The sequence below is a fragment of the Prunus avium genome, chromosome 4 (genome assembly GCF_965620075.1).
Source record: "Prunus avium chromosome 4, drPruAviu1.hap1.1, whole genome shotgun sequence".
NCBI classification, from domain to species: domain Eukaryota; kingdom Viridiplantae; phylum Streptophyta; class Magnoliopsida; order Rosales; family Rosaceae; genus Prunus; species Prunus avium.
Window position 1 is genome coordinate 34612227 of NC_142287.1, and position 22189 is coordinate 34634415.

The window sequence follows — 22189 nt, forward strand, 5'->3', positions numbered from 1 at the left end:
CAAGGTAAAATTGTGAAACCACGTCATTACACTTGTTTGTGGGTGGCATGGGTTGGAAACACGTAATTAACCATATATATAACATCAATTTACAACTTAATTATACTTATTCTTAAACCCATTTCTGATCGGACATTTGTGGAGAAATTAATTTCTCAGGCAAGTAAATGGCAGCAGAAGAAGACTGGAAAATTTAGGTGCCAGCAGAAGAGAAAAACTCTCTCGCACGTACCTGGTTTATGGAAGCTAGCTGTAACAGGAGAGCTAGACATAACTTAATTTGAAAAAGTCTAGGATATGTAACTAGAGCTTACAAAGGTGGTGTTGTTGATTGGCTACAACTTCAAATACAAACCGTTGAGCTAGCTTGCTGTGCGCAGTATATAAAGATTATTTAGGACTAGCTAGGCTCATCATAATTAACATATATATATAATTACTATATTTTTTTAGAGAGGGGGAAATACGATATTATGATGAAGAGATGAGTCTTTTTGCCAATTAAAATACACCATTTATATATCCTGCATCCAGATTACCTTTTGCGTGATCCTGCAATGAACATCAAAAAATGCACCAATCTAGTTAAAATTCAAAACAAATTTAAAGATTTTCACATCTTAATTAAAGGGAATTCATTATTCCTATAACTTGTGCTTCCTATACACACACAAGTTCCATGAAACAATTGACAATGTGATATTAATATTACCATATAACATTTTCAATATTCTCAGCTCGTCCTAGTATTCAAGTAAAGAAAAGATTACATGTATACAGAGATTGTTAATGTCTAAATTTGACTCAACAAATTAAGACCGTAAAAACGACACATTCACATCATGACACACACTCAAGTCAGGCTAGCTACGTCCATAATATACAATTAGTGAACTGAATTACATGAATCTACAAGTACGGCATATAAAAGCTACAAGCCCTACATGCTACATCTGTCCTATTTTTGGGTCAACTGTTCCTTATTCTCTTTGATAGTACAATCGTGTTTACATCTTAGGATCCTGTCGGGGATATTAACCGCTGAAAGGAAATAATCAATTCCCAATAAGCCTTATAACCAAGATACAAGCCTAATATATATCTTAACAAATCTTTCAAGTTCTTAAAGGTTATAGCATCCATCTCTCTCTCTCTCTCTCTCTCTCTCTCTCTCTCTCTCTCTCTCTCTATATATATATATATATATATATATATATATATATATTGGATGGAAGAAGTCGCATGGCCAGCACAAGCAACTCAAGTATTGGTGTACAGCAAGTCAATGTATAAATAACTAATAATTTTCAAACGTAAAAACTGGAAATTCCGTGCGTAAAAATTATATATTGTCCCACATCAAATAAGCTATCAGCAGCTACTTGAGTGACATAAATAGCTACGGTTAGGTTAAAAACAATATTGTTAACAATGCGTGTATTCAATCGAAAATTGATTGGAATTGAGTGAAGAGGTTCAAAATCTATTTATGCATTAAAGCAAAGTTGTCATTCTTCAATGTGAGATACTCTCAACATAATTTGATCGTGAAAAAAACAATTATTCTTTTCTTGTGAATTGAAGTTGTTGAAAAGTGTGATGACATGAAAAGATTTATGGTGTTTGAGGCTATGAAGCAAGACATGTATTGATTTGAATAAAAAAATATGTCTGGTTTTGTACAACAAGATGAGCATCTCCAAGGGTTAGCTAAGGGATCAAAGGAGTCTTGTAGCTTTAATTTTAAGATAATTTATCTCTACATTATCTTAATTACTCTTAAAATAGCTCAACCTCTAAGAACTCCTAAACTTGAGGGGTTTTGAACCGGAAAAGGATGTCTTTCTCTTCAAGAATGATCGATGTCAATGAGCTTCTCATTTGATCATGAAGTACTGGCCAACCAAAGGTTGGAATAAGATCCATGATCATGATTAATTCATTTTGTCGACTCCAAATTCTAGGTTCCAGTGTTCATTGTTCAAGATGGACACACAATCTGTAGCTAACTATAAGTACCAAAGCTATGCATGTATGCGGTCAAATATTGTAGAAGAAACTAAAAAATACAACAAAATGCAAGCTAGCTACTTGATTTTTTTAAAAATGACATAGAGTTCTAATCGTATGGAGTACAATTAGATGAAAATAAGGCAAACACACTTTAGAGGCCTAACTGATTACAATACGCGAAAATAACCCACAACGATCTTACGCATTAGTGATTATATATTTAAGCAATGTGAGAAAGGCAATGAATTCTTTAACAACTAAACAAATGGCATGTCAACAAAGTGAAACATATGCATATAAATTCCATATGGTTTTGGATCCACCACCAGAAAAAGTATTATAATATAAACTTGCATGCATCCACAAATATATAAACAAAAAAGATATCGATTGGGGAGAATCTTACTGTTTCTTCTAATAATAATGAGAAATATTTCAGTATCAGCGATATACGTACGCTAATTCTCACGTCCTGAGTATATACAACTCATGCAACGTACGTATATAGATATATAGTCACCCATGGGGAGCAGCTAGATCGCACAGAATCACAACAAATGAAAAGTACACAAGCAAGTGAGACATATTTAATTAGGACACAACAGAAACAGAGTTTTGTCTGATTGAAATAGAAGAGAGAGAGAGAGAGAGAGAGAGGGAGAGAGAGAGGGAGAGAGAGAGAAAGAGAGAATGTAATCATGCCTTCAAAATATTTATAGAGAGAGAGGGGCCATAGCATTACCTACCTACAAAACTATTTAGCTTTTTTTATCACTCACTACTCTATTAGCTAGTCAATTATGCTAGAGCTTGAAGATTATTTTGAAATCGATCGGTTTTGCAAATTAGGGTTTTTTGTGGGTTTAGGGTTTTGTGATGGATTAATTGAGAGATCTCCGCGGCTACAGGTTTTAAATTTTAGTGGATCGTTAAATCATATAATTTTCAAATTAAAGTACTACACCTCTTCCACTTTCCTTTCAGTTTGTTCAGCTCCAGTTTCAAGAATTGTTGAAAACCCATTTTAATTATCTCCTTTTTTAATCTCTGTGTATTAATATGAAGCTGATCATGAATTATAGGTTTCTAATCAAAGCAGTAGAGCTATCATATGTATAGTACTTAAATAATTGGGTAGAAAATTAAAAAAATTACCATCAATAATCTTCAGACGCCAAAGGAACTAATTTAAGAAGTGATCTGCTTCAAACCCTTATTAGCCTCGTCGTTAATTGCCTTAAGCTGACCGTTTCTCTTCTTCTTCTTCTTCTTGTATGGAATCCCTCTTGCCTTAGCCTGACACTCCTTCACTTCACGTAAGTAAACCCGAATAGCTCCATTCCCAAAAGGGTTCGTCTCAGGCGACCCTCCGTGCTCCTCGTACGCCGCACGGAGACGGCCGATCAGAGCGTCCAGGCTGCCCCATGCCTGCCTAAGCGGGCACGTGCACGGGGCAGGAGGGTCAGGCTGCCCGAAGAAGACACACCCGTGTAAGTGAACCTTAGTCTTCCCGAACTGGTCCAAGTAGCGAAGGAAATCGAGGACATGGTTACAGTTGCATTGAGAGAGAGAGACTGGGGGTGTTTGGTTCTTCAAGTACTGGCCAAAAGTGTTCCAGTCTCGGCGTTTCTGAGACTCATATCGGCTAAGAGGTTGAGGTGCTTGTTGTTGATTGGATCGGGAGGAGGAGGAGGAGCCCTCTATGGAGTTGGAATCTTTTCGTCGACTGTAATCATGATGAGGTGCAGACATGATTTGATGATATTTGTGGTGGTGGTGGAGGCGGAATTCCTGTGTATTTTTGGCAAGAAATGGGGAAATGACAAGGGGGAAAAAAAAGAAAGAAGCAAGGGCAGAGAGAAAGGGAGATGTGGAAGAATGAATAGGTTATAGTGCAATGAGAAAAAGATGAAAATCACATCTTGATGAGGTCTATTGAGAGGACTTGTCATGGGCCCTATATGAAGGTGCTTTATGTTCCTCTTTTCCTCTCCCCCTTCTCCAAGACTCTCTCTCTCTCTCTCTCTCTCTCTCTCTCTCTCTCTCTCATTTTGATTTTGACACTATTAGCACTAACTATATTTTATTTATTCTAATGTAATCTATACTGATATAGGGTACTACTCATCCAAAACAATTATAGAAAACAAATATTGCTAGTAATTCTAATATGTTATGCCATCATCCATGCAATGATTGCCATATTTTCATGTAGAATTCACACTGTAATTACATAGGATGGACCCGGTTAAATATATGTGCAAAAGGAAAAAGAGCTTTACTCATTCATTAGTATTATAGATGCATTGTGAAAAAATATATATTATTTAAGACAACAATAGTGGTAGGTTAATTAGGATTTTACCAATCTTCACCACAAAACACGAAACATCATGATTCAGCACGAAACATGAAATGACATGATGCGAACATGACATATCATATGACTGGATTTACCATCCTTAGTCAACAGTAAATGCACTTAAGAAACACAAGTAAGAGCTAGATCTAGTTTATTATTGTGAAAAATTATTACCACCATGATCCATGACATGATCCATGATCTATCTATTCACCCCACTAATAAAGTTATCCTATAATCACCAATAATATACGTACGTAATGCTTATTTTATTGAGGACACTGTTTTTTTCACCTTGAAATTTGTGTAATTTTTCTCTTTGCTTTTGCTTGGCAGTGTCAGTGTTAGCTGCCGGTGTCTCTATCTGGCTTCCTTTTTCAAGGTTTACTTGAATGGGCATAAAAAGGCCGTGGGAATATCACAGATATCCTTAAATCCTGCGTAGCAAATTTAAGCACTACTGTATGGTCAGGTGTTTGAGAAATGACAAATTTTCATGATCATCATGCATGTACGCTCGGAAAGTAAATCTGTCGATTTACCTAAAAACAAAACAAAGTAAACCTGTAAAGATCTGGTAACTTTTTATTTCATTTTAACTGGTTCAGTTTGAAATGGTTGGGTCTGAATCCTCTCTCTTCTGGAGAAAGAGAGAGGTACATCCAAGGCTTTCTGCTTTTGTTGCAATGAATTACACTTCATGCATGAATCCAAAATTTCAGTCACCAATTAGCCAATAACATATGTATATATTAAACCCGTGTAGTTACAGTTACATAGTACATATACTTTTCTCTTTGGCCAAACCAATTATTAATAGGGCTTGAGTTTTTTATATTACAAATCATGAATATCTAGTGGCCATAATTTTGAAATTAACCTAGAAAAATTAGGGTGGATAACGAGTGAGCTAACAATGAACTGTTTACATCACGGAATTATAAATTCCTCTATTTTTATTTATTTATTTATTAGTAGAGTCTAACGCGCAGTATATTAAGCGTGTTGTGAGACGTATTTTTGGATATGGAGAAGAAGATGCTTAAATAAAATGAGTTATCTTAGAGAAATTATATGGGGGAAGAAAAAGAAAAATTGTTTTACAATGATGATACGCATAGATCAAGAGTAAAGAATACGAAACACTGAAAAGAGGGGGTGACGTAAAATTTGGAGACATCTTTGAGAGATGGGTCCAGCCCTCAGTTTATGTTCCTAAATGCCTTATAAATCATAATGCTGTTTGGAGTTTGGGCACCGGCTTTATGGGCACAACTTGTTTGCTATATTAAATTGTGTGTATCTTCTTATTCAGACTGCCCTTGTGTTTTATAAATTTTTTGTTTGGATGGAAGAAGAGTCTTTTTTTTTTAGAATCAAGATTTCATTCAAAAACTCAAGAACAGAATACATCTGCGCAGAAAGAAATGGGAGCAACCATATGTAAGAGTATCTTCAATAATGCATGCGTGTTTTAACCAAAACAATAAATAATAATAATAATTTGTGAGTCTCTTCATTTTCCTTTTGGAATAAGCATATGTAGGTGGATTTTGATTTTTGTCAATAATGCATAGAATATGGTGGACTGTCACATTCAGCAATATGAACTTAATAAAGAGAGAAAAGTTTACACCCAAAGTATCTTCTTGCTATTCAAATAAGAAACAAATTATATATTTGGGCAAAATGTCTCACCATGGTCATGATGATGAGTGTCAAATTTTTTAAAGGAAAATACTTGCCTCCTTTCTTGGAAGTAGAAACTTCTACTTTCCTGTCAATCATATTTTGACATGAATGTAGAGATTTTTCTTTTTGTGTTTTTATTGAATTATTTTGGCATGTTTGTCAAACTGTGATTTACATTAAGTAAGAATGTCTCTTATTCTAAAAAAGAGGAAAGCAATGTCCTTTTTTAAAAACTCCCGACACATTATATTGATGGTTGTTAAGAGTGTGCCTCAACGCGGACTATCGTGTTCTCACCTACAAAAAGTATATAGATTCGCTCTAGTTTTCTTGTTTTACTTGAATTTTAATGCAATATTTTTTTTCCTACTTTTTTACTTGAATGGACAGAAGTGGAATCGCTCACACACACAAATAACACGGGGACTTAACCCAAGAGCACTCTTGGAAGCAGCCTATCGATTGAATTTGTGACACATAGCTATCGATTGAATTTGTGACACATAGCTATCGATTGAATTTGACCTAACAGAAAAGAATAAGTATATATATTCGTCCTTGTTTCATTTTTGCACCAGCAATAAATAGAAACAATTGAAACGGCAAACTGCCTGCGTGGGAATATATATATCATATTTGCTTGATATTTGATGAACTTTTTCTTTTTGGGTCTGACATGAATTATCAAAACCTTTATGGTGCTTTCAGCTCTTTTTGGGCAAAGATGGTGGAGTACTAAAGGCAAACAAAACTTTCTCGGCAACCAACATTTTACATATCTACATGCAACACTTGCTATTTTCATCTTTAGGGATTTCGTGTTCACAGGTTACACGCTCTTCCAAATATTTTTCTAAACCATAAATATGCTTGCTTCAGTGCGCTTTACACACATAAATATTCATTTTAAATAACTCATATTGCTTGGTGGGCTCACTCAGACAATCATTCATTCCGCTGCATATATATTCTCAAAATTTAAAAAAACTTATGTTTGGTGTGGTAAGAGGTTCGAAACTGTAATTAATCAAAGAAATATACTAATAGCTTGACGATCTCGGATTCAAAAATTCCCTCGAGTAATTTCCAGGTATTGCAAGAACATGTCCCTAGCTAGCATAGCTCGATTCTTAATTTGAACGTCCAAAAGAACTTGATCTGCTATAAAAATATCTAATTTGATTGATATGATTTTGTTTTTATTCAAGAAGCCCCTTCCATTTCTGAATCAATAAAATTTTGATTTCTCTTCAAAGACAAAAATGTTCAATCAACTGCGTAGAGTTTGGTGAATGACAAGGCATAAGTTTTGGAATCCATATATATCTTTCAACCTTCTTTTCTGCTGTGAATAATTTGGTTTATCTTTCGTCTTTTCTGGTCAAAGTAATTCATTCCGAGGATGAAGATTTAAAGGTATATCTTTCGTACATTTAACCAAACATAACAAATTTTGTCTCATATGTTGTGATCAATGACCAAACAGCATCAAAGTGACAAACTTTTCTTGTGCTCCAATCCATATGATTAACATCGTTTGATTAAGTTTTAATTTGGAATTAGTTGAAGGAAAAACACTTGCGATGCGACCACACACTAAATATGATGGGATGACCATATATATATATATATATATATATATATATATATATATATATATATATATATGTAAGAATATAATGAGAAGATCTTGTGTGGGACAGACGGTATATATATAACTTTTGTGGTATATTATTCCGTCACCCAACGTGGACAATGGGTCCAAGTGTTTGCTTATTAAAGAAGTATCAACACTTTCCACTACTGTAAATTGTAAATTGTAAATTGCCATAGCCACCACCACCACCACATCCACAAGAATCTAATAAGTTTACAGTACTCTCTTTCTCTCTCGTCAACTCACTCACGTAAAGAAGAAAGTATGCGTAATTATAGTGTGGTATTGAAGTACGGTTACATGGTATATGTTTAACGTTGATTTGAATCAAAGTTTTGTTCGTTAGTTTTTGTTTCTAAATTAGAGGTAGAATAAAACTTGTGTGATCGATGTATAGTGAAGGCAGGAGCAGGGCCACTTTAAGGGCATTGTGCAGTGTTTAGTCATTCAAATAGAAAAAGGAAAGTTATGCGTATTGCACTGAATCTCAGTTTGCTTGCTTTATAAGACCAAAAATCAACCTAGCTGTGTAGCGTAGATGCTGGCTGCTTTGCTCATTCACTCACTCACTCACTCACTCTGCTCAAAAATAGTGTTTTTGTTTCGTTTGCTGCCATTTGCCACGAATTATTACATCGCTTTTAATCTCCCATCAGCATGGACACGTGACTGGCCCCATTTCCTTGTCCAATTGTCTCTGAACACATTTTCTAGTCAAGTCAAAACCCTAGATATTTAAGTTCGGCCTCCCAATTTCCACATTGCCTGATTGCTTCCCACTCTCGACCCAAATGATTTTGGGCTATTTTGAGCCGACCCAAGATTGAGTTCAGGCTCGGTAGTATCAGTATGTGAGTGGCCCAATAAGAACTTTACTGGTGCAATTTGGAAGAAAAACTTGATCAGTACAGTATGGTATGGCCATGCATGTGAGCAGAGCATCTTTACACTGCTAATACACGTGTGTATGTATATATATATACTACCAGTCTGCAATCTGCAGTGTATGCATGTTGAATGCTGACAAGAGCTTAGTTATTGAAATGAAATTAGATTGGCACCAGCCTGTCCCAGGACAACCACTTTGCTGTGCTGGTAGAGTAGCTAGCTCCGACTCACAATATCATTATAAACACCAAATTGATAGAAATTAATTAAATTAAAAAACACTCAAGCCACAGAGAGAGAGAGAGAGAGAGAGAGAGGGAGATTAGGTGACGAAGATCAAATCAGAAATTGAAAGCTATTTAATGCAGAGTGCCTTTACGCATGGTGTGGGGGCAAAGTCCTTTACGTATGAACTAGGACCATCCAGTTTCAAATTTCATCTCTATTTGCCTTGGATCTGCACACAGTACTAGGAAATTAAATAAGGGGGGTCACCTCCTTCCTTTCCTTCCTTGTGTTTTCTTTTATTCTTTTTTATTTTTTTATGATTTTTTTGTAGTGAAATATGATCATGTATTTGGATTGTCAACATTATCTTATCCTCGTAAGTGGTAATAAGAAATTAATTATGTACGGAAAAAGAAGAAGAAATTATTTAGCTTTTACCAACGGCTCTAATCATGCACCATAATATATGCCTGCTTTTCTTTCTTTCGTTTTTAGTTATGCAAAGATATATACATATATGCCTTAAGTACTTCATGATAGCAGCATGTTTGGACCCAATGATATACTTGGTCTGCCACGCTGCCCGTGCTAGCTAGCTTTGTACCTGAACAGTGGCGAATGTCAATGGTGGCAGTGCCCGGGGCGGTAACGTGGAAGCCCCGCCACGAAGCCGCTGCTGTCGTTGGTGGCTGTGCCGTGGTTGTAGTTGGTATTTAGTTAGTTCAAAAGAATACAATAAACAGCAGCATTTTAGGTACGACTTGCAATATACTAGGACTCGGTTTCATAACTATCACACTACATACAATAAATAATGTTTAAAATGTAATAGTAAACAATGATTTTTTAATAATAAAAATCTCAGATTTGCATTATTATTTTTGGGGTGAAGTGAAAGCTAACTAAGATTCTGGATTGCTGATTGAAGGTCAATTGCACACCAAATTTCAGATGAGATGAGTCAACCCCACTGACTGACAGAAGATATGTGTACGTTCATATATTTTTATTTGGACAAGAATCTTGGTGAGGAAATATCCAAATCTTTGGACCCTCTTTGGATTATCTCATCCCTTAATACAGTGCACATGAAAAACTAAATACAATCTTTAATAACCAATTATTAACCGCACCATTAATTTTCTATGATAACAAGGACGAAGGGTTAGGTTGATGTCAAGCAATAAACTAAAGGGTAAAAAAATAATTTGTGTAAAGACTTATTTTTGATATAAGCGGTATTAGAAAAATAAGAATTTGAATACGTGACCATGACCCCAAATATACGGGGAGGAACTGCTCATAATTATTTGAATTACAAGTCAATTTCATCATTATTTTGTGGAATAGTACAGCTTTTCAGATAGCTTATCATAAAATCATAATTTGCCGCCCATTTAATCAACATTTAGAAATATCACTGTCCTTGATATATCTATGGCAACCTCCGATCACACAATTTTGTTGTCGAAATTGAAGAAGATACAAAACCTGAAGAACCCAATCGAAATTCCAATTTTGCCCAGCAATTTTAAAACCCACCAAAAACTCTCTGGAGTCATGACCACCACGTTCCCCTACTCTACTGTCCCTTCTCCTGGGACACGCAAGTCATTGTAGTAAAACCCAAGGGCAGTCCAGGTAATTTGACCATCTTCAAACACAATGATTTCTATATTGTAGCCTTGTAGCAAAGAATGGCTTGCAGAGTTGGCAATGTCCCCTTTCTCTTTCCCATCCAAACGACACAAAAACACTCACACACACAGAGCACAGTCCCTCTCGGCAGTTAAGCTGCTCCAATCTCCCCACCTACTCTCTCTCTCTTCAGTTCTCTTCATTTATTCATTTTCATTCCTTCATTCTCTTCATTGTATTGTATGTTGAAGGTTAAAGCTTGAAGCTTTGTTTCTGTGATATGAAAACAATTTCTCAGAAGCTGAGAGAAAGCTAAAGAAAATCAGCTCAGAGTGTACTGAAAGATGCCTCTGGTGAGGTTTCAGGTGAGGAACGAGTACAGCCTGGGCCAGCCTCAGCTGTACAAAGAGGTGAACAGAGAAGATCCCAAAGCTGTGCTCGATGGGGTGGCCGTTGCTGGCCTCGTTGGGATCTTGCGCCAATTGGGCGATCTTGCTGAGTATGTTGCCCTTTCTTTTTTTACTCCTTTTCCCTCACGCAGTTCATTTCTTACTACCCTTTTGCGTTCTATTCTATTTTTGTGTCTATTGCTCTATCTGGGTTCAGCTCATTCACTCTTCATTTTATTGTTTACTACTTTTGGGGTTGCAGTTCTGTTGTATAAGTGAATAAAATTTGGTCATTTCTGTGATTGGGAAATTGGGTTTTCCGTAATGATCATTATTTCTTAAATAGATGACAAATTATTGGTAATTTCATTTTTTTTCTTTTTCTGCTAAACGCTGTGAGCTTATAAGTTGAAGATAGGTGTTCTTTTGGTTGCTCTTTATTTCATGATGCCTCACAGCAGTATAGGGAGATTTGGTGTATGCAATATCACTTTCCCAAGGCTTTTGACATTAATTAATGAGAAAGCTCTGGATCCTCAAGTCTTTCTAGGTTTCTGTGATTATGGTGTTTATATCATAGCAAAATAAGGTAGCCTTGTGCTGCAGCTACTCTGTTGTTGGTATAATGTAAGCATTTATAATGGTCAATCAGCCTCAATTACCTGTTGCAAACGACCTTTACTATTGTGGCCATTTTGGGCACACTTGGATGCTGCAAAATTGTTCTATATCATTTAGATTAGTGGACTGATATTTTAGTTTCTTTTCAAATGAAAATGGCACTAAGAAACTGCAACAAAATCTCACTATACAAAGATATGTCTTATGTTTAAGTAGCATTGACAACATGACTGAAGAAGTTTTAACCTTAGTTTACTCCCCTAAGATAAAAGTAGTTGAAAGTTTGTGGTTGGCTGGAGATTCCTGTCTCCTGTTCCTAGTGGAATCTCCTCAAGTTGGGTGGAATGCCAAAATGTGAATTTTGGATATCTGATATAGGTGATCAAGTCTAAAATGTAGAGCGCAACAAGCATAGTGATTGTTGGTTTATCACAATTCTTAAATGCATAAACGGTTCGAATGTAGGTTAACAATTTTTCGTATATTCTAAGTTATATACTAACTCAGAAAGTATCTGTAACATGTAGGTTTGCAGCGGAAGTTTTTCATGGCTTGCAAGAGCAAGTGATGACTACAGCTTCTAGAAGCCAAAAACTGATGGTTCGTGTGCAACACATTGAAGCTGCACTTCCTCCCCTTGAGAAGGCTGTACTTGCTCAAACAAGCCACATACATTTTGCTTACACCTCTGGTATGGATTTTGTTCCTCACCTTGATGTCTGCACACCATATGCCAGTTATTGACAACTCGTATCAACAGACTTCGTTCTCTCTAGTGCAAACTGCTCTTCATTTTGTTTAATAAATGCTTCAGGTTCGCATAAAGTTTATACTTATGATGGGAATATAATGTATAATGTATGATGTAAAAATTGAATTATCTATGGTCAGTTTTAGTTCAGTGAGCTATTTAAGAAACAGATATTGAAGCTTAAAATAATCCTTAAAGGAAAGTCTAAAAAGATAGCATTTAGTGCAAGTATTCTTTTTCTTGTCTTCAATGCCTTGTAAATGAGAGGACTCGGGTTATCTTTTCCATATAAAGTTGATTTAATTAATCTTATATTAAAGTATTAAAAAAATCTTATATTAAAAATATCTGGGAAACCTTGAAGAACATTACTTGCTGGCCATAGAGGCAATCTAAATATATTCATAAAACCATGGAACAGCATTCTATAGACTGTTAATTGTGAAGGGCTTACTCCAGTGCAAACCTTTCATGATTGACCCTGTTTTATATTTTCTTTATTGCGGAGATAAATTTTTTATATACTCCTATATCCCGTTGGTGCCACATCATTATCCTGATAATCAAATAATTAATAGAAAGCAGTTTCTTTGCAGGTTTAGAGTGGCATCCTCGTATTCGAAATGAGAAAAATCATTTCATCTACAATGACTTGCCACGTTTTATTATGGATTCATATGAAGAATGTCAGGATCCCCCACGTTTGCACTTGCTTGACAAGTATAATCTAAATCTTTCCTTTACCTTAATTGGCTTACAAGTTGTGAAGTTTTACTTTCTAGCATAATTGTTAAATGATGGAATCTTTTCCTTTAACGTTCAGGTTTGATACCGGCGGCCCAGGATCTTGTTTAAAGAGATATTCAGATCCAACCTTTTTCAAAAAAGCATCAGCTAACCCGGATGAAGCAAATGTTGAACAAGTCCGAAGATCTAGAAAGGGTAAAAGAAGCAAGGTATGCACCTACATTTTGAAGAAACACAGTGAGTAAATGTTAACCATTATCAGTAGAGGCTATATAATAGTGTACTCAAAGAATGCCAATTAAGCACAAGTTGCAACCTATTGCCAACCCATCCTGACCCAACTTTTATTAGGTTGGGTTTTGGGTTGTGAAAAATCACAACCTAGTAACTTTGGGTCGGTACTTAATCCACTGCAACCCTTGCCTGCCCCTAGACATTAGTGCTTCATTCCAAGCTGCGAATCTGTATATCTTACTTCAACCAATTTTCTTTGTGCTTTCATGTGCAATATTGTGGATGAATTTGGCTCCAAAGTTTTCTTAAGGAAGATAGATGCAGGCATATAAGATTCATTGATAAGATCATGAAGTACAATGAACTCTCACATAAATTTCTTCTTGACAAGAGCTTGTTTTTCTGCTATCTGTTTTTATGCAATAATTTATTGGATTATCAATCTTTTAAGTACCTCAACGGTTCTGTCACTTGGAGTTGTCTGATTAAAAATTTTGAAATGGACAGAAGAAAAGAGGATCACAACGAAATGGAGATGTATTACGTGGTGCATCAGTATCAAATCGCAGCAGCAGGTATCCTATATGTTAATACACACACATACATATACATAGAGGCATTCTCTGGTACGGTCAACCGCATCAGAGAAAGATCTTACATGCACATATGCATAATATATACGTGACTTATGGCTCCCAGTTTTGACTAAAGGGAACTAAAAAATTTAAAATGTCTGACTATGCAGAATGCAATATATTCCTCCTATCGCAAATGGGCAAAGCTCATCTTCTCCAACTGCCTCCACAGCCGACATGGCATTAAAATCTGACCTGGGGGACAATTCCATTTCTTTTGATTCAAAAACTGAGTCAGAATATATTGAGTATGCTGCCCATCCAAGTTCCTCCCTACAAGCTGAAGAACAAGAATCCAAGGAATCGCCTTCTTCTAAATCGGTGCAAAATGACGCTCTTAATTCTGTTTTGCCTGATGATCAAACTGGATTTGTAGATAACTCTCCTGGAAGTTCATTACAGGACCAAGTTACCTCTGGTTCATCTGGTGTTAACTGGGATGAGAAGGTAGAAATAGTGGATCCTAAAGGTCAACAGAATTGTATAGATGAAACTACAGAGATGCTCCTGACAAAGGATGACTTGGATGCAAATGAAGGAGGAGCTGGTAGCTTTAGAATTGTTGAGCAAATGGATGTCCTCTTTGATGATGAAAACATTCTGGAACCAAACAGGATCCAGATTGATGAAATTGAAAGTGAACCAGACAATTTCATGGATGCACTTAACACCATTGAATCAGAATCTGAAAATGATCTTGATTGTCAAACCAAACGAGAAGTGGAACATTTTGCTTCTGTTGTTAACAATAAAGGACCAGATGGAGTGCATGAGATTACCATGGATTGTTCGGATCATCAAACTCCAACTTTAGAATCTCATACTGCAACATCTTATGTTTCCTCGGAAGAAGAAACGCCGACAGATCTATCGAACTCAACCTCACCAGAGTGTCCAGCCCATAAACAGATGCCTCAAATAGCTACAGAACTGTCTAATTCAGATCAGATTGTAGAAACAAATAGGACTGACATTTTTGATTGTTTAAGGTTAGAATCTGTTAGTGGTGATTCCACATCATCTGGCTCTGGAACTACTAATGCGCAGGAGAAGACCATAAGCAGTTTATGTGAGGCTCAAAAATCTCCTGCTGACGTTTCCAGGAATAATTCAACAACCTTTGGCTCTGGAACTACTAATGAGCAGGATGATCTCATAAGCAGTTTATGTGAGGCTCAAGAATCTCCTGCTGACATTTCCAGGAATAATACAACATCCTTTGGCTCTGGAACAACTAATGAGCAGGATAAGATCATAAGCAATTTATGTGAGGCTCAAGAATCTCCTGCTGACATTTCCAGGAATAACACAACATCCTTTGGCCCTGGAACTACTAATGAGCAGGATAAGATCATAAGCAGTTTATGTGAGGCTCAAGAATCTCCTGCTGACATTTCCAGGAATAATACAACATCCTGTGGCTCTGGAATTTCTAATGCGAAGGATAAGATCATAAGCAGTTTATGCGAGTCTCAAGAATCTCTTGCTGACATTTCCAGGAATAATTCAACATCCTCTGGTTCTGGAACTGCTAATGCGAAGGATAAGATCATAAGCGGTTTATGCGAGTCTCAAGAATCTCTTGCTGACATTTCCAGGAATAATTCAACATCCTGTGGTTCTGGAGCTGCTAATGCGAAGGATAAGATCATAAGCGGTTTATGTGAGTCTCAAGAATCTCTTGCTGACATTTCCAGGACTAATTCAATAAATTTCTGGACTAATGGAGGCCTGTTAGGACTTCAGCCATCAAAGCCTCCTGATTTTACCATGTCAAGTCCTGTAACTCAAGATTCTGCTTACAGAAGCACTGAGACAGTTGGTGTCTCAAATCATGCTTACACGCTTATAGCTGATGAGCATGAAGCTGAGAATGCTGGCTGCAAGGAAATAAGCTCTGATTATCAAGAAGATGGTATCTCTGCCAAGGAAATATCCAAGGGATTTTCACCCACTGAATTGTATCCAAAGCTTGGAAATACTGGTGACTCTCTTAAGAGTAATGTATTTAGCTATTGCATGGAGGATGGTTCGAAGAAAACCAATACGACGGAACCTGGAACTATGTTGCCCGTTGCTCCATGTGGCAAATCCACTTCCAATGAAGCGAATCAGGAGAATGATGAAAACTCTTCTCTGGTTTTTGGGCTTGGCCGTAGGTTACTTGTGAATGGTTTTGGTAGAAAAGTTCCACATTCGCACGATGACAAATCTGAGCCTGCTAGTTATTCAAATGCTGGTGTATTGGACCAGAGAAATGAGCACCACAGAGTAGAGCACCAAGCATTTCCCAACACATCCTTCAAAGAGAAATTTGAGCATGGATTTGCTGTTGAATCACCTCCTTCTTCACCACCACTTGAACATATGAAAATATCTTTCCATCCCATGAATGGCATTGAAACTTCCATACTCAAATTGAAATTATCTGATGGGAGTCAAAGCCATGGAAGTGTAAAAGACATGTTTCAGTCATTTCAGTTGGTCCCAGAGCCTTCTATTCCTCTGCATGAATTTGGTTCTGATTCCGATGATGACACATTCTGTAGATCATCTCCATATATATCAGATGATTGTCTTAGCCATCTCTCTGAGTCGAATTCTGAACAATGGGAATCTAGTGAAACTCCAGAATGCAAGAACCATGACCTATACGATGCTTTGTGTGCAATCTCATCAGCTGAACGTATATCCACCTCTCTGGAAATAGGGGGAATATCCCACAATGCCGCTTATGGAGATGGTGGAATTCAAAGTGTGCACACTGATAATGGTCTGGAACATTCTCTCTCTGATCCTTTACTTGATCTTCCAAGTTTAGATGCTTTGGAACCCGTACTTCAGCAAGAAGCAAAGGATGATTCAGTTCCTAAGGATCTTCATGGTTTGAAATGTTCGGGGGATTCTACACCAGGACCACCACCTCTCCCTCCAGTGGAATGGCGTGTTTCAAAACCTACCTTAAATGTAACGGACGAAAAACAAGATGTATCTGAAGGTTTTAAACACGTATTCGACACAGAGATTTTGGGGTCTATCACCCTCCAGCAACCTAAGCCAGCCCCAGCTCAGCAACAACAAATAAATGAGGAGTCCATTTCTATTCAACCGAAATGCAAGGTATCATGTCATGCAATTTAATCCTGTTTTTAAGGCATGAAAGGTATTCAAATAAAAATAGTGGGAAGTCAAAACTGCGGAAGGACGTATTATCAAATTTTTCTTGCTGCAGCAGGACCAGCACGTGAATGGACAGAAAGAAGCTGATCAGGCTCTAAATGGCAAAGGGATAGACGAAAAGGAAGATTTTCTACAACAAATCAGAGCAAAGGTGAGTGACCATTTTTTCTTGTCATTTGGCTTGCTTCCCAAAACCCTAAAAGTCACTTTGTCTATGTATTGAAGTGTTTCATATTCATATGTAAAATGTGCCAAATGGAGATTTTTCTAATCTCTGCTTTTTGTGAATTGAAAATAAAATCAGTTTTTTTTGAAATAGACATCTACTACATCGGATCCACATAATCTCTATTTACTTAGAGCATGTCTATGATTGGTCATGTTTATAAGTATCTTGATAGATTGATTTTATCTTGTAATAAAGCTTGTCTTTCAATCAGTTGCTTTCACTTTTCTAATCACTAAATGTTTAGTCTGTGATTAGGGTATAGTAAGTAACAAAGTAAACTATCCGCCAACTCTCTGCTTATTTGTTGTTATGTCCTTCCAGTCATTCAACCTGAGACGCACAGTACCAGCAAAGCCAACCATCACACCGGTACCTGCTACCAATGTCAAAGTAACTGCAATTTTGGAGAAAGCCAATGCCATTCGCCAGGTTCCCCATTGTCCTATATCCCTTTTTCTTTCGTTTGTCTTTTGTTCATTTGTGTATAAGTATCACGATGCAATCAAATTGACAATTTAGAAAAACTTGTCAGGCTGTTGGGAGTGATGAAGGGGAAGACGACGATACATGGAGTGATGCTTGATTTGGCCATGGTTATGCCAGCCCACGAGAAACAATCCTCTTGCTGGTTGGAGTTCACAAAGTTGGCCAAGGCTGTGTTATATATGTATATGTGATTAATTTCAGTTTCTTTCTGTAATTAAGTGTAGGGGCTAATCTTGTATCGATCCATTGCAGTAATTTTGATTGATTCCTTTTAGGTAGAAAGATGAGATAAGTTGTCAGGTTGAGCATGATCTTCTACATATTTGAGGCAATCATTTATACAAAAAATGCCATAATATGCCTCAATATATATATTTGCTGTTCCTTGAACACTCGTTTATAGATCTATTCTTTTTGCACCGCAAGTTTGCTGTACTGATTCATTTTGTATCCGTGTATGCCGATGCTTTTCATAATTGAGATTAATGAAGCTTAAGCAAACCATTTATTCGAATATGACAATCGATTATTTTTATTTCCATATGTCCGTTAGTTCCCTGCAATACATCAGTCCATCAAATTTGATCGAGTCATTTGCTTCACAACCAGGAATCATGGAGAAAATAGCCGTCGTATGAATTAAGAATGTCTAAGTTAAGTTGAGCAAAGTAGATGTGGGGTTTTGTTGGTTAAAAAGTAGTGAGTCTGCCTTTTGCACTTAAGATCGAATTCCCGTAAAAAAAAATTTGACAAAGCCTAAAGCCTCGAGATTTAAGATGGAAACTATTAGCTATGCAGCTTAATTAAGTAAACCTGTAAACGGATTGAATATGGATCGAATTAGCTTGGATTAGCTTGTAGGCTACAAGACTAATTATGTTGAAATAAAAGCAGAAACGTGAAACGTACGACTATTTTAATACATAAACAAAAATGAGTACATGCAGATGCAGTGTGAGAAAAACTCTCTGTAAAATTCCTGCCGTATTTAAATTGAACAACATTATTGCGTTTCCAATTGAGACACTTCAGCTGAAGACTTTATCAATATCTCCGTTCTTCTTCTTCTTCTTCTTCTTCTTCTTCTTCTTGTTTTTTTTTTCCCTTCTTCTTTTCGTTTTAGAAAAACCCATCAATATAATATCTCCACAACTTCATATATTAATTAATTAATCCAGTGCTGGGCTGGCATTGCAGCCTCCAACCGGCACACTGATTGAAATTAGTAAATTTAATCTATGTTATATAAATGAATAAGGAAAGAAGACTTTCTTTTCCATTTTATTAAAGCAACTTGATTACGAATTATTTAAATAAATAAAAAAAACATAACAGCCAACAATAAGCTATACTTTGTACTTAATCTTTCCAACTCACCCCATATTATCTTTAATTTAAAAAGATACAATAACACGAGAAATATGACAAACTAGTCTTTGATCTACTGAAGTTGTCTCCACTTGATTGAAAGAGAATTCGATAACGATATATATTTATTACGAGCCTGATAATAACTCGGAATATGTGAGTGAGATGTGCAGAGGGTCACATGCCAGTGTAACAGCTAATTGAAAATTTCTATTTTTGGAGGGGAGGGTAGAGAGGGGGAAAAATTATATACACACATCCACTTGATATTCAACCTGGATCTCACTATTCTTAATCAGAGAAGAGATGCTATTAGTTTCCAAAGTAAGCTGAATTTTGCCTGTCAAATGCAAATTGCCTTGGACTAATTGATGGAATAATAAGAAGTGCAACTTCTAAAGAAAAAAAATAATTCCAATAATATTCTGCTGATGATCTCTTCTCTTTATATGCAGTAAGAAGGCAGTTATACCCCTAAAAAGGGGTGCCCCAACTATGAAAAAGATGCACTAAAAATCACTTTGTTCTTTACATATATCCTTTTAAGCTTTTGATTAAAAGAGACTTTGAAAGCATCGGCATCAGGAAGAAATATTGCATGCATTTCTAAGTAAAAGTGTTGGAAGAATTGTGCTACTTTGTCGACATCGTATAATTTAGAAAGAAAGAAGAAAAAAAAAGTGTTGGAAATGAGGCTGCTTCTTTTGCATTAACTAAATAAAGATTCCTTTATTAAAGAAATCCCATTTCAGATTACTTTTTCATCATAATTGCAAACTGAAAGCAGCCCGGACCACATTGTCCACAACCCTACAATGTCAAAGTGTGATGAAAAGGAAGCAACAAAGTTAATCATCAAATCCATTGAAACCTGAAAAGATGGCTTTGAAACAAAGTGTTTAGCAATAACATTAATACAAGTATCTTACTTTAATTAATTTTATGTAAGGGAGAAATTATCGAATACTACGGTAGTATGATCACGTGTTACATTTTGTACAAGTGTTATAATATGGGTGAACCACAAGGTTTACTTTACTCCCCTTGCAAGAGGAATATATGCTAATTAAGCTCCCTGCTGGCAGAATCTGACTGGACAAAACTCATTCAAGTCAGGCATGTGTATAGTTTCTTGTTTTCCTTTTTCTTTTTCTTGCTAAGACATGTGTATATATTTATATATCAAAATAATTCATTTTAGATCTTAAAAGTGATTGCTGATGATATTTGGATGTAAAATACTGTAAATGGCACCTTTTGATATCATTTTAGCACCATATCATTAGTGCCACTGAGAGCAAATTAGGCACAATTTGCAAAAGTTGGTTTGGGGTGCATGCATGAATTGTAGCCCTTTAACTTTAATTGCCCTCCATGCTAATACTTAGCTAGCTTTAAGACCACTTAACCTAACCATAATCTTTTTTTTTTCTCCTTTTCTCTTTTCTTAGAAAGTATAAAGTTCCATATAGAGCTTCACCAATACCGCTTGCAAATTAGATATGGTCTTGATTATCCATTTACTTTATGGAAAATATTTCCCTCTTTATCATGTAAGTAGAAGTTCCTACATTCCTATCAATAATAGTGTGACATATGTGCATATGTTTTTCTTTTTGTATTTTTGATGAATTATTTTTTGCATAGGTGTCAAACTGGGAGATAGAGTATCCTCTTATAGAGAAGGAGGCAAGCAATATCCTTATTTTATAAATCAACCAAAAGCAAATGCCCAAAATGCATGGAGATTTCTCAAAGCAAAATAAGAAGGCTTTTAGCTTTATCACTTTTTAAAGGAAAAAAAAAACCTTTATTGGCTAGAATATGTACACAACTACAACTACTTTCATTAGCAACATGCTTTATCTCTCTTTATGCTCCCATTACCACTGACACTTTGTACGCGACCTCCCTGGACTGGGACCCACTAACTCCACGATGATGACGTGGAGTAATGATGTGTACAAAAAGCTCATCCTCAACTTTGCCAAAGCCAACCTACCTGGCTTCTTGGCGGCTGTCACATGGTTTTCTTACAATCCTGCTTTTAATTTAAGTACTTTTGATCCCCTCATTTAATTCTATAAATACACAAGCACCAGCACAACCCCCTCCTTAAACCATACAATACAAAGTGTATGTCTCTCAAACTCTAGACCATATCTCAATCTCTCTCTCTGTTTGTGTGTCTTCCTATCTCTCATGGCTGAGGTCCAAAACGGCCAAGATGTCCCGGGAATTAAGCTATTCGGAACAACGATTACATTGCAAAACAGATCACAAGTAAAAGAAGAACCCAAGAAAGCTGATCAAACAGCGGAGAAGAGGCCGGATAGGATCATACCATGCCCAAGATGCAAAAGTATGGAGACTAAATTTTGTTACTTCAATAACTACAACGTTAACCAGCCAAGACACTTCTGCAAGGGATGCCAGAGGTACTGGACAGCTGGCGGGGCTCTACGGAACGTGCCCGTCGGGGCCGGTAGACGGAAAACCAAGCCGCCGTGTCGAGGGCTGGTCGGATACCCAGAGGCTTGTATATACGAGGGTTCAGAGGTGGTGCACCGGTTTGAGTTGGATGGGGTTATGGAAGAGTGGCACGTGGCTGCAGCACAAGGCGGTTTTCGCCAAGTTTTCCCAGTGGTGAAGCGGCGGAGGAGCGGCTCAGGTGGTCAAACATGCAGCTGATGTTCTCAGAAATTCTTTCACCATATCCATATATTATTAATTTCAAGAAATTGAGAAACGAATATAATGTGTATTGTGTTGTTAGCTTAATGGTAATGATGTATATACAAATTGGTAATTAATCAATTAATCCTTATATTTATATAATATGAAATGGTATTTCTATCATAAAGAATCGTTCAGGAAAGCAAAAGAAAACACAAAAACTAAGGTGGAATCAAACTCAATTATGCCAATGAGGTCATAGGTAGGGAAAGTTCTTCTGTTTGTAGAGCACCATAATTAATATTATTCTATGAGGGCCTAGGAAAGTTGACCATTTACAAAGTGGACGGATAAGATTGGCTGCGTGGCGACAAAACTTAAAACAGGGACGAGGT

The 22189-nt window shown here is 36.5% G+C and overlaps 3 protein-coding genes across 4 annotated transcripts; 2 read left to right on the top strand and 1 right to left on the bottom strand.

The window, feature by feature from the left end:
• Positions 1-236: 236 nt before the first annotated feature.
• On the bottom strand, positions 237-3944 carry LOC110755264 (protein LIGHT-DEPENDENT SHORT HYPOCOTYLS 10). The gene is made up of 2 exons (XM_021956444.2): positions 3169-3944; positions 237-552 (listed from the first exon to the last, which is right to left on the bottom strand). Exon 1 carries the CDS (start codon positions 3763-3765, stop codon positions 3202-3204), a length of 564 nt encoding a protein of 187 aa, XP_021812136.1. The 5' UTR covers positions 3766-3944; the 3' UTR covers positions 237-552; positions 3169-3201.
• Positions 3945-10530: 6586 nt separating this feature from the next.
• Positions 10531-18175, top strand: WAVE2 (SCAR family protein). Of its 2 annotated transcripts, none has more exons than XM_021956003.2 (9): positions 10531-10977; positions 12016-12179; positions 12836-12959; positions 13063-13195; positions 13728-13795; positions 13966-16975; positions 17091-17186; positions 17586-17693; positions 17797-18175. In XM_021956003.2, exons 1-9 carry the CDS (start codon positions 10823-10825, stop codon positions 17845-17847), a joined length of 3909 nt encoding a protein of 1302 aa, XP_021811695.2. In that variant the 5' UTR covers positions 10531-10822; the 3' UTR covers positions 17848-18175. The 2 variants fall into 2 exon arrangements, with proteins under 2 accessions (XP_021811695.2, XP_021811686.2); XM_021955994.2 differs by having other exon boundaries at positions 10532-10977; positions 17088-17186.
• Positions 18176-21214: 3039 nt separating this feature from the next.
• LOC110755209 (Dof-type zinc finger DNA-binding family protein) lies at positions 21215-21931 on the top strand. Its single transcript, XM_021956387.2, has one exon. The coding sequence runs from the start codon at positions 21321-21323 to the stop codon at positions 21807-21809; it is 489 nt and encodes a 162-aa protein (XP_021812079.1). The 5' UTR covers positions 21215-21320; the 3' UTR covers positions 21810-21931.
• Positions 21932-22189: the final 258 nt, after the last annotated feature.

What these genes read in the sequence shown, in the direction of transcription:
- LOC110755264 (XM_021956444.2), bottom strand. Translation starts at nt 3,765, where the DNA reads ATGTCTGCACCTCATCATGATTACAGTCGACGAAAAGATTCCAACTCC.
- WAVE2 (XM_021955994.2), top strand. Translation starts at nt 10,823, where the DNA reads ATGCCTCTGGTGAGGTTTCAGGTGAGGAACGAGTACAGCCTGGGCCAG. An exon ending in GAAAGGGTAAAAGAAGCAAG is followed by an intron (nt 13,196 to 13,727) that starts GTATGCACCTAC and finishes TGAAATGGACAG; the next exon opens with AAGAAAAGAGGATCACAACG. An exon ending in GTATCAAATCGCAGCAGCAG is followed by an intron (nt 13,796 to 13,965) that starts GTATCCTATATG and finishes CTGACTATGCAG; the next exon opens with AATGCAATATATTCCTCCTA.
- LOC110755209 (XM_021956387.2), top strand. Translation starts at nt 21,321, where the DNA reads ATGGCTGAGGTCCAAAACGGCCAAGATGTCCCGGGAATTAAGCTATTC.